The following is a 17,539-nucleotide window of genomic DNA, read 5'->3' as shown; positions in this document are numbered from 1 at the left end:
AGAATCTAAAATCAACTATAAAAATACAAAAGAAAAGAAAAGAGAAAACTGCAGTGATTAAGACTTGTTGGGAATCCATTGGAGTCAACTAGGGCATTTGGGCAAAGAAGGAAACCAGAATATCAGGGAGAGAATTCAACGTTATAATAATAGAGCAGAATGAAAACACAATAGGAAAATCACAAGAATGTGAAAACAGTACACTGATGACGCAGAAATATGCTGTAGGAAATACAATGAATGAGTTATTGTATATAATAGTACATATACATAACTTGTCCAGTAAATAAAAAGCTTCACTATTCATTTCTCTAACAAGATTTTATTTCCCATACTGCAAACTGTGATTCAACATCATTTTTTTTTTTCAAAGAGAGCTGTCAAATTTTCTGCCAGGGCTTCTATCATTCCCAAGCTTTTGACATGCATCAGATTGCAGTTCCGGGTTCCTAAACTGCTCTCTACTCAACAGTTCAATTTGCCCCTTTGATTGAAGTACAGTCTTCTTATTAAGAGAAACTGCCACCGAATCCAATTCAAAAATAAGGCACGTGTAAGAAATTCAGCAGCCTTGACTAAAGCTGTCACAAAAAGATAATTAATACAGCCAAATGCTCAGCCTTTCTACCTGCACAATAAGTAATACACCGTGTCCTGAAACAGGAGCTAGAGTTTGTGCTGTTCAGTAATATTCCAGCATTTTCATTCAATATATTTTCCAAATTATGAGGTGAGGTATTTAATTATATATGCTAATTGATCTAAAACCTAGCCAGTAATTCCATATTCCGGAACAAAGCAAAACTAAATATTGTGATAGAAGGCGGATGGGCAACCAGTTACTGTTGGGCAGGGATATAATACAGTATATCACAGAAGTGAGTACACCCCCTCACATTCTGTAAATATTTAAATATATCTTTTCATGTGACAACACTGAAGTAATGACACTTGGCTACAATGTAAAGTAGTGAGTATACAGCTTGTATAACAGTGTGAATGTGCTCTCCCCTCAAAATAACGCAACACACAGCCATTAATGTCTAAACTGCTGGCAACAAAAGTGAGTACACCCCTAAGTGATAATGTCCGTTTCTTCAGTGTTGTCACATGAAAAGATATACTTGAATATTTACAAAATGTGAGGGGGCGTACTCACTTCTGAGATATACTGTATATAAACACAGAAAGCATCTGAAGCTCCTCATTATGCTTAGAGTTGTCACTTGTATTCTTTTTATTCTGGGGATGTTATTATCCAGACAACAGTCACAATTAAAATTAAACATTAATTAAAGTAATAATATTATAGCAAGCGAGGAAAAAGCCCCAATGTACTATTACCATTAATAATTGAGCAAGAAAAAAAACACAGATAAGCTGTCTCATCTTCCAGTCTTTATCCGCTATAGAGGTGTTCTCTGTAGTCACTTCGCACATCATTTGTCAAGCCCTACACAAAACAATCTCAGTAGATAATGACACATTTGTAGCTAGGAGAAGAGAAACATTTAGTTCAAGGGAGGCTCAGTTCTTTACTTTACTTTTTACTTTTATTTGATTTATATACCGCCCTACTCCCGAAGGACTCAGGGCGGTGAACAGCCAACAATAAAATACATACATACAAAATTTAAAAAGCAGAGATAAAATCAAATTAAATAGTTTGGCCCAGACAGATTTAAAACCCAATCAATTTAAAACAAATTTAAACTTTGAATATTAAAAATACTAAAAAATATTAAAAAATATTAAAAATGTTTAAAAAGAAGGAGAAAGTTAGGCCAGGCCCGCCTGGTGAAATAAAAAGGTCTTTAGAGCGCGGTGGAAGGTGCGCAGATCCGAGACTTCTAGTAAATTCTATGGACGTAAGTAGGAAGTAGCAACTTTCTATAATAACCAAAAACAGATACTTAAGTAAACCTTAGGAGCAACTTTAGCCTAACTACTATGATGTTCCTAAACATGCTCTGTTCTGTAAGTTCAACTGATGACTTCCAGAGTGTGATCCTACAATGCCCACTAGGATTTTATTTTATTTTATTATTTTTTATCACATTTCTATACCCCTTAGAGTCATGGGAGATAAAAGGGTATAAAAGAGTCACAGAGTCAAAATATATTTTTAAAAAAACATTTAAAGACGATCAATTTACATAAAAGAGATTTTAAAAAAATAAAAACAGAATAGCTGCAACACTTAGAAAGAATGCAGGCTAGCACGCTCTACTCATAGGATTCCTAAACTACTTGACAGAATTATTTTTTAGAGCTTCCTGAAAGACCAATTAGGTTTGAGGCCAGCTTCACCTCAAGAGGAATGAAATTCCACAGGGTGGGGGACACAGCACAAAAGGCTTTACTCCTAAGTACCATCCGATGAAACTCCCTAGCTGACAGGACCCACAACATGCTTCTGGATCTTGAATTGTAAGCAAACTGGCAAACAGTGCAGCTTATGCAACAGAGGTGTAACCTCTGCAGTTTTTGGAGTGCACATAACTGCCCATGCCACTGCATTTAGCACTAGCTGTAGCATCCAGATACTCTTCAAGAGCAACCCCATATAGACACCATTACAACAGTCCATTCAGGAGGTGACTAGGACATGAGTGTCTGACAATAGAGCCTCCCAATCCAAGAAGGGGCACAACTGGAGCAGAACATAAAGCTGTGCAAAGAGCATTCCTGGCCACAACTGCCATATGCTCTTTGAGCAGGAACCATGAATCCAGAAGAACCCACAGAATGTGCACTGAGTCTGTTTATGCAACCCCACCCAGTAGCAAAGATGATGAATTCCCAGATACAGAAGACCCTAAACCCAAAGCCACTCAGGCTGGCCAGGGTTTAGCTGGGTATGTATAGGAATGAAGGAAGAAGGTTTGTAATGTAAGTGAAAAGTTCTCACTGATTTGTTCAGTGAGAAAACAACAAACCATTATGGATATCTTTCCTACAGGAACAAAAGAAGAAACCAAAAAAACCAAACTTACTTCTACTCTGAATATGCAGAACGGCTTTCCAGGGCAGCAGTCTTCTTTAATTTTCTCATCTCCTTCAGAGGCAAATTTTAATTCTATATGTTCCAGCTTTAGAAGAAAATGGGGAAATCGTTTTTAAAAAAATTAATTCAAATAGATTAATAAGAAAGTTCAATTCTATCAAACAGTTTCACTGTTAAATAAAATCATTTTTGTGATTAACTAATGAGTTCTTATTTTTAAAAATTCCACAGCTTTGATTATTTTTCTCTATCGATTTAAATGTCTCTTAAGTCCAGAGGTCTGAGCCAGGAAATGTTCCACTTCCACTGCAAGTTTGGCAGTTTCAAAGTTATAGGATGTTTTATTGCTTTAGTGACTATTGCACATGACAGATTCCAACATCCCATTATTTTTCCCACACATCAAAGCCTTTACTTTCTTCAAAGTAACTGTTCAAATCTCATTAAAAAGACTAGGTTTTTTTTTTCTCACGACAAGTAATTATAGCCAGACTTCAGTTATTGAGATAAATATACTAACTGTAATCATAGTCATTTCCATCGGAATTTTTCTAAATTAAAATTCAAATAAATAAATCCCCAATTAAATCAGTTAGAAGCGGCAATTCCTATTTATAGGAAGAATCATTAAATTTAGAGAAGGAATAAACACTGTCCAAAAAAGGCTGAGAATTTCCAATAATTTTCTCAACTTGGGGGAATACAGCAATCTCAATAGGGTAAAACATACATCTGTTCAGGTGATAAATAGGAAAGGAATATGTTACTGTTATACTCTGGTTTCACTTACAGAAGATCATTAATATTGACTTCAGGGCTCTAATTCTGGATGAATTCTTCCACTAAATATTTCTTACTTGCCAGCATTATTTAGGATTTGATTGGATTAGGCAGCTATTCAGATCAGAACTGAAAAGGTGCTTCAGAGGAGAACAGAGCAGCACACTCGGCGAACTTTCAGATGGCTCTTTAAAGAAGCCACATCTTTTCCTGAGTTTGATACCAGGTAGCTATGCTATGAAAAATATACCTTTGCATTAAGCAGTCATTGGCAGGATACAACAAGATGATTGAACTGCTGTTCCACCTTAATTCAAGGGTGTATTTTCCTGGGATGGGTAGCTACTGTACAAGTCTGGGAAAAGATGCGGCTTCTTTAAAGAGGCACCCATAGATTCAAGGGTGGCCACCTGCTTGAAGCCAATTTTTCACTTCCATGCTGAATAGTTGCATATCCCTACAGCTGGATTCTGGTTGTGACTCAAAATGAAAAATAAATATGCAGAGTTTTCTTTTACAGACCCATGTGTACAGTATACACACATATACACCTTGTAGATAGACTTTGTATCACTAGCTAGGGATTGAAGATAAACAGGCAAAGGATATTGAGCAGTGATTTTCCACCTTTGCAGCTTTTAAGATGTGTGGACTTCAACTCCCAGAATTCCACAGCCAGCATGCTGGTTGGGGAATCCTGGGAGTTGTCCATCCATCTTAGTTACAAAGATTGAAAGATAGTGATATAGAAATTTTCCAGCAACACTGAATCTTACCAAGAGCTGAATATCATTAAGGCTTCATAGCAAATGCTTACCTCTAAGGAATTTGTCAAATAGACTATATTCTCCCGCAGGACAGCCTGTTCATCGAACTCCAGCTCCAGATCAAGCACATGGGATCCCTTCTTCTCCAAATTTTCCTACCAACAGTAAAAAGCACAAGTTTTAAAGTGGATCAATGCTGAGCAAACCCTTGTTAGAACTTTTCTAGTAGGTTTCCCAGCTGGTCTATGAGTCCCAACAGAGCTATTACAGTTTACAGAAGATTGCCAATTCCAGCCACGATTTGGAAAGCTCTTAAAAGTAACTTGTTTTTGTCTCAAATCTACTTTTTAATATTTAAAAAAGCACATTTAGAAAAATGTTTTAAAACAGAAAACTATTCCCTATAATTATTATTCTTTAATTAACTAAATGTATATGCCACCTGACTCCCAGCAACTCTGGCAAGCACATAAAACGAGACATCTCTGAGGGGCAGATTTTGAAAGTAAATAGAACTTGCAGATCAGAAGCCATATGAGGAGATTCATATACTTTAATAGATCTTTTGCTTCCCTCCAACATCTTGCTGAATTTTAATTGTTAGGGACTGCTTTGCAAAAAAAAAAAAGTATTATTGTTTTTTTTGCCAACTCATAATGCACATGCAGTGACTATCTAATAAGCCTTTTGGTGTCTGCAAGAGAATTGGCAAGTAATACAACACTCCAAGGTAAATGAGGTATGAATCTACATACCTACTCAATTCAGACTAAAATTAATACCAATCAATCAATCAAAATACAACTGGAAGGGACCTTGGAGGTCTTCTAGTCCAACCCCCTGCTCAAGCAGGAAACTCTATACCAGTGTCAAACTCACATCGTCACGGCGGCATCATGTGACGTATTGAGACTTTTTTTCCCCCTTTGCTAAACCGGGCATGGCCGGGCGTGGCCAGCAAGTTGGGAGTTTGACAGCCCTGCCCTATACCATTTCAAATAGATGACTGTCCAATCTTTTCTTAAAAACTTCCAGTGATGAAACACCTACAACTTCTGAAGGCAAACTGTTCCATTGGCTAATTGTCCTCACTGTTAGGAAGTTTGTCCTTAATTCCAGGTTGCTTCTCTCCTTGATTAGTTTCCATCTATTGCTTCTTGTCCTGCCTTCTGGTGCTTTGGAAAATAGGCTGACTCCTTCGTCTTTGTGGCAGCCCCTCAAATACTGGCATACTGCTATGTCACCCCAGTCCTTCTTTTCTCTAGACTGGCCATACCCGATTCCTCCAACCGTTCTTCATACTTCCTTTAGAAGTGTCCAATAAAGACACAGGTTAGAAAATAATGAAGCTGAATACTGCATAATCAATGGTGCAGTACGGCTACTATCAAGATGTTTGGCAAGGGGAAAGCAGATAGTTACAGTGGTAAAGCAATAGCAATTCAGATTTCTAATCCAAAATAACTACTACTGATTGTGTGTGTGTATATGTGTGGGGGGGGGGGAGAATCACATCTTATCCTTATCTTCTATCCTGAAAGCTTTGTTTCATCCGGCATTGAATTAGTGCTGAACTGAGGAAAACAAAGACTGGATGTCTAGTATTTATGTGCTCTGATGGGATTTACATGCTACCCCAAGGGAAACAAACCAACCTCTACACAAATAGGGGAAATGTTCCTTCTTACATTCCCCCCAAAAATAAAAACCTATCCTTTTTTCTTTTTTGAAGTGTGCAGCACATAATACTCATTAAAATTAATATCTGCTGTGAAATATATTGTCATAGCCTTACTTTACTCCCTGTGTTCATCATCAAGTGACACACAACTTTATTGCAGAATATTTCCAATATATGCACTAAAAATCTATTAAGATTTCTAACGTACTTCAGGTAGTTCATACTGAAGGAAGAAAATGTAAATGTGGCCTAAATAAAACATTTTTATTGTTTTTTCCCATTATTAAAACATCACAGCGATCTTTCTCTTTGAGAAGACAGGCTACTATGCAGTGTTGCAACCAGAAGCTGCAGAGTAGAATGGAAATCCTTGCTGCAGCCCCAGACAGAAAAAGGCATTTTCCAATAACAACACAGTTGCTTTGCCAATTCAAGAAACACACTAAGTAAAATGCAACCACTAATATCGTTTAGTTTTTTAGTTCAAATTTTTAAAGTTTGCTGAAATTAAAACAAATTATTAAAACAAATAAATAAATAAATGATACTGCTTTTCCTACTTGGGCTGAATTCTTATTTGAATTCAAGTACATTCCCTGTTGGAAGTAAATTAAACATTTAGATAATCATGATTATGTAAAGAGGGAGACGATGTTATTGCCACAAACAAGGTTTTATGTTTTTAAATGTTTAATTGATTGATAGAGATCTATCTCTAAGGTTTCAAAACATAATCTTCTCAAGGAATCTATCAGGGCAAAATATTTATCAGGGGATGTATCATAGTACATCACCTGTACTATCACTTACATCCCTGGGCCTGTTCTTCTACCCCACCCCTGAAACATGCAGTCAAAATTCAGCAAGCGGTCCTTCATCATTTAAGCAAGCTATCAGCTGAAAATTGCAGCGGTGGGCAATTTCACACGCAAAGTCCTACCAAGTAACCCCGTGGAAAAATTCAGCCCTGGCCACTTTAAGTCATCAACCTGCTCACCCTTTATGTGTTTGCTATATCCCCAAAAGTTGTATTCAACAACACATACTAGTGTGTCCTTATTACATATAAGCAATGTTCAATAAAATTAATTTAAATAAAATGCCATTTCAAAGTACTGTACATATTTAGCTATAAACATCAATAATACCTTCATAACTCCTGAAGGAAGTTTGACCTCAAAGGCAAGCCTATATAAAATATATTACAGTCTAGCCTCAATGTAACTAAACCATAACCAATAGCCAGGTAATATTTCAATATTAGGATTGAAGTGGGAGATGATAGATGGATGGATGGATGGATGGATGGATGGATGGATGGATGATAGATAGATAGATAGATAGATAGATAGATAGATAGATAGATAGATTATTTATCTATCTATTTATAGATAGACTATTTATATCAGGACATCTCATACAAAACGCATAATAATCTGAAATGGAAATTTTCTGTTCTGATAGGACACAACTTGTATGATCCTGCTCATTTTTTCTCTCTCTGAATTTTCAAAAAAAAAAAATTGTGTTTCCACATCACTATTCTATTCTGCGTCGTACTTACATTTTCTTCCACATCTCTGCATAATTTCCAGGAGTCTGATAAAATGCAAGAAGCAAGCCTTTAAGCAGAATTGTAGCGATAAATAGCAAAAGGCTGACCTTAATCATTGCTACAAAAGGCATAACCCTTTTCATGTATTTTTTCAGTTCCGGCAAGGAGCTGAGTTCACTGGCAATTATTTTGTTGTCCGGAAGCTGTCCTCCATTGCTCTACAACAAAAAACATACAAGATCCAATTATTCTCCTGTTGACAGTTCTATAGGAAAAGAAAGCACACATACCCCTCAATTAGATTTATTTATTTATTTGACCTTCACCAGTCTTAGTACTGTACCCAATTCTGAAGCTCAGTGAAATGGTGCAGATAATCTACTTCACAGGTGTCAAACACACAGCGTCACGTTGCCATCACGTGACATATCATGACGTTTTCCCCCTTTGCGGAGCTGGGGGGACGGGGACTGCGCATGACGCATCCGGCTCACAGGCCACCAATTTGACATCCCTGATCTATTTCCTCCAGGACTTTCTGAAGCTTTCACCCAGCTATCTTCTCCATAATCTTCCCCCAAAACAGAAGGCTGGGAGAACAGACAAAATGATGAACTAATTTGTTTCTACAATTATCTGCTAACATTTCTATTTGCTTAAACATCACTGTAGATCCCTTTTTCCCCCCGAGGAACTGCTTCAATTTTAAATGCTGCTGTTTAAAAGTTATTCTTTAATGAGTTCAGAAGACCACTGGGAACCCCTCCATCCTGATAAGCCATGTTTCTATATGTGGCCATGCTCTAAATATCACACCTTGCTCAAAAATCATTTAGGACAGCTATTCCCTCGGGCTGTCACAATTTGTGGTCCACTGAGCAGAACACAGCTGAGTAATCACACTCAGCCTGCTGAGCTGTCCACAAAGATATCAAGAGGGCTCCTGATTCTTGCTGGCTACCTGAACTACAAAAACAAAGGAAAGGGGAACAATTGGCTGTCAAAATATATGATAGCCTACTATCAATTGACTGTTGACAGCCTGAGTTGGGCTTGCAGGATCTTAAGCTGCGAAAGAAAGAAATTTCTGTTCCAGGCATCACTTTTGAATACTACATCTATAACTCACTTTTCTCTGCCAGATAGAGATGCAGCAAAAAAAACAAAAAAAAAAAAACAAAGAAGGTTATTTCAAGCTAACAAAGCAAGCTGTCTGGAAAGATCCAATCCTATTCAGCCCCTATGAATTCTCCAAGACTGTGCTGCCAAAATGGGGGGGGATAGAAGTAAATTTCCTTCTTTTTTTCCCTCTAAAACAAAGTATAGTGTACCTCCATTAGTCTAATGCTTCTATTACAGTTGCAAGAAAAAGTATGTGAACCCCTTGGGATTACGTGGAGTTTTGCATGAATTGGTCATAAAATGTGCTCTGAATTTCATCTAAGTCACAATAATAGAAAAACACAGTCTGCTTAAAATAATACTACACAAATATTAGATGTTGCCATGGTTTAATTGAACATAACATGTAAACATTCACAGTGCAGGGAGGAAAAACTTTGTGAGCCCCTAGCCTAATGACTTCTCCAAGAGCTAATTGAAGCCAGGAGTGAGCCAACCTTGACTCCAATCAGTGTGATGATATTGGATGTGTTGCTGACAGCTGTCCTACCCTTTAAAAACACACACCTGTTTTGGGTTTACTGGTTTCAAGAAGTACTGTCTGATGTGAACGATGCCTCGCAGAAAAGAGCTCTCAGAAGACCTACGATCAAGAATTGTTGACTTGCATGAAGCTGGAAAGGGTTACAAAAGTATCTCCAAAAGCCTTTATGTTCATGTGTCCACGGTAAGACAGACTGTCTACAAATGGAGAAAGTTTAGCACTGTTGCTATTCTCCCTAGGCGTGGTCGTCCTGTAAAAATGACTGCAAGAGCACAGCGCAGAATGCTTCATGAGGTAAAGAAGAATCCTAGAGTGTCAGCTAAAGACCTACAGAAATCTCTGGCACATGCTAACATTTTTGTTGACACATCTACAATAAGGAAAACATTAAACAAGAATGGAGTACATGGGAGGACACCACAGAGGAAGCCATAGCTGTCCAAAGAAAATATTGCAGCACGTTTGAAGTTTGCAAAAGAGCACCTGGATGTTCCACAGCACTACTGGCAAAATATACTGTGGACAGATGAAACCAAAATTGAGTTGTTTGGGAAGAACACACAACACTATGTGTGGAGAAAAAAAGGCACAGCACACCAACATCAAAACCTCATCCCCACTGTAAAACATGGCGGAGGGAGCATCATGGTTTGGGGCTGCTTTGCTGCCTCAGGGCCTGGACGGATTGTTGTCATTGATGGAAAAATGAATTCCAGAGTTTATCAAGACATTTTGCAGGAAAACGTACGACCATCTGTCCACCAACTGAAGCTCCGCAGAGGATGGGTGATGCAACAGGACAATGACCCAAAGCATACAAGTAATTCAACAAAAAAATGGCTTCAAGAGCACAGAACATGCCTTCTGGAGTGGCCCAGTCAGAGTCCTGACCTCAACCCGATTGAAATGTTGTGGCATGACCTTAAGAGAGTGATTCACACCAGACATCCCAAGAATATTGCTACACTGAAATAGTTTTGTGAAGAGGAGTGGTCCACAATTACTCCAGATCGTTGTGCAGGTCTGATCTGCAACTACAGGAACCGTTTGGTTGAGGTTATTGCTGCCAAAGGAGGGTCAACCAGTTATTAAGTCCAAAGGTTCACACACTTTTTCCTCCCTGCACTGTGAATGTTTACATGTTATGTTCAATTAAACCATGGCAACATCTAATGTTTGTGTAGTATTATTTTAAGCAGACTGTGTTTTTCTATTGCTGTGACTTAGATGAAGTTCAGAGCACATTTTATGACCAATTCATGCAAAACTCCACGTAATCCCAAGGGATTCACATACTTTTTCTTGCAACTGTATATCATAAATCCTAAATATTGTTCCTGCAATGGTTTGCAACTGTCCTCATTGCAGTAGCCAGAAACTCCAGGTAAGGCAACCCACATGATCTCTAACCAATCTAGGCGGAAATGCAAAAGCTCTCCCACCATTCCATTTAGTCTTGTGGCAAAAATAAAATATGTGGCGAATAAGTTAATAAAATGGGGCAGAAGGATAATTAATGGTCTTGCTTTTTTCTGCAGGTGTGTACGTATTGCATTTCTTTCCCCTCACATTCAAATAACTTTCAGTTCTTAATTATCATTTAATCACTAATAACTATTAATTACTACTTTAATTATTCATTTCTTTCAGTTTATGTAAACACCCAAGAAGGCTTGCAATAAAGCAAAACACAAAGCAGGACGGGACAAGAAATGTAATGAAAGGTTAAATTCTTACAACTAAAATCAGTGAAAAGTTAAAAGCCTGGCAAATAAGAAATATGGTTTTTTTTCTATTTTCCTAAAGATTTATTTAGACTGATTCTGGATGTGTATTATCATGCTGGTTTTTAACCTTTGTTTTATTTATGGTCCCCATTTGCATAAACAGGAGGTTAGAAATATTTGAAGCCACGAGAGAAATTTAAACAGGATAATCACCTGATAATGTTTTCGTAGAATCGACAGTGTGATGTGCTGCCACGGAGGGTAGTTCTTGGCCACATAAATGGTACAGTGGGATGGCTTCTGTGGTACTTCTTTGTTGCCCTTCTAGAAAACAGCAAGGGAAGTCTTGCTTAGCAAAATGCGTGAAACTTGCAAACAATAACTGCAGGAAAAAGGACATGGATGCTTACTTTTCCTTTTCCTGGTGCCATGTAGTTTTTTAGACGCAGACGGAGATCATGGGCTACTTCTGTCAGATACTGGGAAGACTGGACCAGGACTTCATCTACTACCCCAGGCACAGGCCAGGAAGCCTTCATGATGGATTCAGCCTTTATAGTTAACACACATGGATTGGGGGTGAAGAATCTGATACAATATTCCCATCATTCTGCAACATACAATCCCTCCCTCATTCACCAGTGAATGAAAAGCAGTACCTTGCCCAACAAGCTCCAAATATATTCACACACATGAGGGCAGATTGGAGCTAGCAGGAGAGTCTGTGATTCAATAAACTGGAACACCAATTCTCGGTGCATTCCTTCTACCGCAAGTTCCCGGTACTTGTCTTTCGCTGCCTGAAGGAGAGCCAGCAAAAGCACTGTTAAAACTATTCCAACTATGATGGAAAAACATGGCATAAAAGACCATTTCCTTGCTTGTAAACCACTTATACGCCCAAAATAGATTATTAAAAGGGACTGGTTTAATTTTGTAGACCTAAGCACTAGCTGGAATTAGAACCAAATAAAATCCTGCCAAATTGGATATTACATAGCTTTATATTATGAAGGTTTTTGAAAGAGAAGTGCATAGGCATAGACATAAAAGTCAAGGATAACTGCAGTGGTATACTATGTACTGTCATTTTGAATCGCCCAATATCAGAAACTACTATAAAGAAGTGTGGAAAACAGAAGCAATAAATATGATCTATTATTATGCCTGGAGAGTTCAGAGAGCTGAACCATATCCTTGGAATGTGGTTGTGCAAAGGAGTCAGGGCACATTATTACCAACTATTGTGTATATATTGGGGAACTGCTGACACCTCATGGACAATTATGAAAAACATTCTCCTTCTTATGAGCAATTGTTTTTTATCCATTTGTCTTTTGATATTTTTTATAAATAATCATTTTCTTTAATTATTTGGCCTCTATTTTTTTTTCTCTTTCAATTCTAATTGCCAACCTGATAATTAACTCCTGAGGAAATAGCCCAAATCATCAACTGCAGCAATTCTAATTTATTTAGATTTAATTAAATCTAATTTATTTATACTGTCCCATTTAGTGCAATGCTAAATCTCTGCTCCTTATCATAGAGGATATATCATTCTCGAAAAGGCTATAATTCAGCAGTCAGTTATGTTTAGAGTCCAAAGTCAATCTTTGCATTTCCCATTCAGTCAGAGTTCCGCTGCCTTTTTCAGATAATGAGTTTAGTAATCTTCTAAAATACATACACTTTTATTTTACAGCATTTTGGGATGCTCTCAGAGCATGAAAATGAGGGCGGAGGGCTACAAAAAGCCCATGGAGAACAACATGGGAGAGAAACTGGGAAGGTAACCATTGCCCTGCTAGAGCTCTTTGTAGGATGTGGCCCACTAAAGTTCTGCTAAACTGAAGCTGTCCCCATAAATTCCACTATTTGATTGCTGGATACAAAGGGAATCCTGTCCCAGGGTTGCTGTTGGCAGGTTGATTCCAAAAAGGGATCCTACTTCGGGATGGCCAACTGTTTTATCTTCACATACAAGTATAGAGAAATAGGAAAGGAGTTGCTGCTGCAGTCTTCTAGTTTTATTAATTGTGACAATATTATAGAATAGCATTGGGAGAGAGAGAGGGAGAAGGAACATGGCCTTAGAATAAATACCAATGTAACAACTGACAGGAAGAAACATGGTAACGGACTGCAATCCGGCCATGTAGAAAGAGACAGTCTGGTTAGCTGTTGATTGGCCTTTTTTTTCTTTTCAGATTTCAGTCTACACAATAAAGTCAAGGTGATAGAGAAGATGAGCTTTCCAACATAACATTTCATGTTAGTGACTGGTAAAACAAGTCCTCTGGTTCTTCATTCTGCCTCTACCTCCCGCTCCATATAGTAGTGTCTAGATAGCTCTCACTGCCCACATTTATCTTTTAGGGGTTACCTCACCTGGCATCCATCCTCTAATTTACCATACCAAAGAAACAGAGCCCCCACAACCTGTGTTGCTTTTCTGGCCAACTGAAAGCAGAGCGGATGAAAAGTATTCTATAGCACCACCGCCTGGCCCTGTAGTACACCGAGGCAACTTTCTTCCCCCCAGCTTTCGTGAGATAGATCATCACAATATTTTAAAACATCAAAAAAAAATTTTTTTTAAAAAAAAGAAAAGACAGAATGTGAAAATCTGTAATGTCTGTAATTTGTAGCTTTTAGTAATCAAAGGAAAAAAATTCAAATGCATAAACATTATTATTGGAGGAATTCTTTCTTTTATATGCTATTTTATACCCGTTTGTTTTAGCATACTAGTAATACATGGTTTACATTTGTTGCAATTTACTTCGACAACATTTGTGCTAGAAAACAGAATCGAATGTTTAATAATCTATATTCTGAAGAACAAGTAACCCTACCTGAAATTCAAAGAATCCAGTTTTAAGAGCTTCCTTAAACATCATCTTCTCACAGTTTTGTTCTGTTTTTATTATGCCTGCATTCATTTCACTATGGGAGAAGAAAGCTAGAATTAGAATAAAATTGGAATTAAATCCAAGGTTTCGTAAGACTGCCATAAAGTTGGCAGTCATGCAATGAAGTTAGATCATGAAGTTAGATGAAGTTAGATCATGCAATACTACCATAGGATCATGCAAGATTTCCATAAAACATTAATATTTTTTTAAAAAAGAAAATGTAGTTTCCCTTAAGCAAACATGTTGACCCTTCCTCAAGGATACCTGGCAAAGACCCTGTCATTGAAGGTTCTGGCAGGCCCACTTCTTAAGCTGTCCCAGTTAGCAAGCATTTCTTTCACCCACTCCACCCATGTATAGAGGCGGAGAATGCCAGCGTCTGCCATGGATTCCACAAAGTTTGCATCTTCAACAGTATCACCTGCGTCAGCCAACGCCAGCCGCATGCCTGAAAGGGAAAGAGGTTTCACTTTCTAAAACAACAGCAAAAGACATGGAGTCCAACAGCTGGGAGACACCACTCTTGCTGTGAAAGAAGGCTGCACAAAGCATTCAAAAAAGGCATTTTTTCAAATCAAGTTACATAAGTAAAGCATCCCTACTTAATGCCACCAAAATGGCTTCATTCACGGAAGGTTTAGTGCTGTTCCCTGGCTTTCTCTGTGTTTGCATGAACACACAAGCAACCATTTCCTTAGGATTACCAATGAAACAAACTGGTTTGTACATCCTAAAGCACACACATGGACAACTGGGAAAAGTAGCCACCTCAGAGCAGGGCTGTCAAATTCCCGGCCCACGGGCCGGATGAGTCACACACTGGCCACGCCCGGTTTAGCAAAGGGGGAAAAAAAGTCCTGATATATCACGACAACGCTATGACGACGTTGAGTTTGACACTCCTGTTCTAGAGGATGTGGCACTGTCACTTTGCAATACAGCGTAAGTATTTTCATTGGAAAGGGACACCAGAACTTAAAGCAATTATAAAAATGTGATTTTTGATTTGTTAAATTTCCAATAGGTTATGTGTTTAGGTTTTTCATATGCTGATCAACAATATTTTCTCTTTTAAAAACAGGGAGGGCCGTTTGATTAGATAAACTGCTATAAAATGGGTAATATAAACTCTATTATAAGATAGACATTATATTATTGATATATTATTTAGCCAAGCAGAGTTTTCAAAATTCAAACATAATGCAATGTGTCTTCTTACCATCAGCTGAAAACTTATCTATAGCTTGACTCAAAGTAAGAAAATTGCCTGTAGATTTAGACATCTGTTAACAAAATCAGAAGGAGAGAAAGATATAAATAATCATATTTAAAAGATGGTCTGTATATGAGAATCAGAGCCCAAACTTAAGTCTAATGGGGGGCAAAGAAAGAAAAGTATATTTTTATCTGTTAGCTATTAAAAAGAGCACTGCTAAATCTGCTATCAACCCAGACAAAATACATATAGACAAACTTGCATGTATCACCGAGCTCAACAAATCTTGAAAAACCCTGACTGATACTTGGGTGAGGGGAACTATCCGGAAATCTCAGTGCTATAAATCAAATCAAGAAGGTTGTAGACTGTGAAAAAGACACCAAAATATTGTAGAAAACAATGACAACCTATTTTGGCTGTCATGTCAACAAACAAACATGGGTCTGTCCATGTAGTCACTATGAGTCAAACTCAACATTAGAAAGTTTTCCATCCCAGCTGTTTGTACTATGTGTATTGATACCAGTTCTACAGTTTAAATTCAATACTGTCAATAGAAACCTCAATCTTCTTTGTGCAAGATTCTGAAAACAACTTTCTTATGAAATTAGATTTGTCAAAAGTTATTCTCTTTTAAGAGCATAGTTAGAGAAACCAAGATTTCAATAAGTTTCAAGAACAAGAATATATATTTGACACGCACTACAAAATGCCTGTTTGGATTAATAAAAAACAAATGTGTACCTATTGTTTATATGCTAGAAAAACAATGTGGACAGGAAAGACTAACAGTTAAACGTTCCATAAACCTTCTGCTTGTATTTCCATATTTGGAAAAAGAAGTTTAAGTCATGTAAGTTCAGCTTTTCTGAGCAATATCATAAATTAATATATTACTTGCTGCTCCTTAAATTGAGAAAGGATTTAATTCATAGCCATAGTAATCAGAAATGTTCAGTATAGATTCAAAAAGACATCATACCTTCTCTGAATTAAGGAGAAGATGCCCATTTGCTCTGACAGATACAGGCCATTTTTCTCTGCATTGGAAGACAAGAGTTCCATTTTTCCACATGATTTGTCATATTCAAAACAATCTTCTAATTTTTAGATAAGAATACCGTTTTAAAAACCCTCCTGACTGTGCACTATTCTTTATTTTAGGATTTTTTTTTCCTTATTGGCTATGCCAATAATGTAATAATTCTTTGTATTCCTCTGTGTATTGTTTTCCATCAAATACAGGTAATCCTCAATTTACAACTTACCTTGAAACAGAGACACCAAAATACTTCACTAAAGGGATAATGTAGAGTAATTTATTCTCTACAGATAGTCCTTGATTCACGACCCCAACTGAGCCCAACATTTCTGTTGTTAAGCAAGAAAGTTGTTAAGCTTGCCCCATTTTACAACCTTTCTTCCACAGTTGTTCAATGAATAACTGCAATTATAAAGTTAGTAACATGGTTGTTAAGTGAATCTGGCTTCCCCATTGACTTTACTTGACAGGTCACAAAAGAGGAGCACATGACCTCGGGACACTGCAACTGTCATAAGTCAGTTGCCAAGCATCTGATTTTTTTATCACATGACCATGGGGATGCTACAAAGATCATAAGGGTGAAAAATGGTCATAAGTCACTTTTTTCAGTGCCATTGTAATTTTGAACGGTGACTAAATGAACTGCTGTAAGTTGAGAACTACCTGTAGTTGGAGGCAAATTTACTCCAGGCTCCAAATAGTCTTAACAATTTTTTAATTGTTTAATATAAATTTATTAAGAAATTCTGATTAAGTACATAAAACATCAAGTGCATTAAGTCTTTATCCTAAATCAAAGTTCACTACTGCATGTTCAAAAAGTATGTGAAGCTTTAGATGTAGCAACTGCTGGCATCTTCTTTTCAATGGTAACAATTACTTCAACCCATTTTTCTGCTTCATAGATTTAGTTGTACAATTAAGATCGTTGCCATCTTATTTGGCAACGATCTTGCCAAATCATTGACCCAAACTTATTTAAACTTTACAGATGACTATCTAGACACTCTCCAATATAATTAACTTAGGGCCATCCAGCCACTAAGGATGCATAGCAGCCAAAAATCATGATACTCCCACCAAAATGCTTCATACTGGGATAAGGTTCCTTTGTTGGAATAGTCTTTTATTTTCTCCAAACAGAGCTTTTTTCATCAAGCCCCAAAAATCCCAC

At 37.4% G+C, this 17,539-nt stretch overlaps 1 protein-coding gene across 1 annotated transcript in view; it reads right to left on the bottom strand.

Annotated features, from left to right (window-relative positions):
• Positions 1-17,539, bottom strand: part of LARS1 (leucyl-tRNA synthetase 1) — a 52,003-nt gene that overhangs the window by 7,677 nt on the left and 26,787 nt on the right. The window contains exons 21-30 of the mRNA XM_034405089.3: positions 16,303-16,360; positions 15,321-15,384; positions 14,366-14,549; positions 14,042-14,132; positions 11,843-11,983; positions 11,594-11,734; positions 11,397-11,507; positions 7,898-8,008; positions 4,605-4,709; positions 2,997-3,092 (exon numbers count right to left, since the gene is read on the bottom strand). Of these exons, the coding sequence (XP_034260980.2) occupies positions 2,997-3,092; positions 4,605-4,709; positions 7,898-8,008; positions 11,397-11,507; positions 11,594-11,734; positions 11,843-11,983; positions 14,042-14,132; positions 14,366-14,549; positions 15,321-15,384; positions 16,303-16,360 (1,102 nt within the window). The remainder of the gene's footprint in view (positions 1-2,996; positions 3,093-4,604; positions 4,710-7,897; positions 8,009-11,396; positions 11,508-11,593; positions 11,735-11,842; positions 11,984-14,041; positions 14,133-14,365; positions 14,550-15,320; positions 15,385-16,302; positions 16,361-17,539) is intronic.

The sequence above is a fragment of the Pantherophis guttatus genome, chromosome 2, assembly GCF_059756535.1.
Source record: "Pantherophis guttatus breed Tessera chromosome 2, ASM5975653v1, whole genome shotgun sequence".
In the NCBI taxonomy this organism is placed as follows: Eukaryota; Metazoa; Chordata; class Lepidosauria; order Squamata; family Colubridae; genus Pantherophis; species Pantherophis guttatus.
This window is presented reverse-complemented; position numbering and strand designations above follow the sequence as displayed.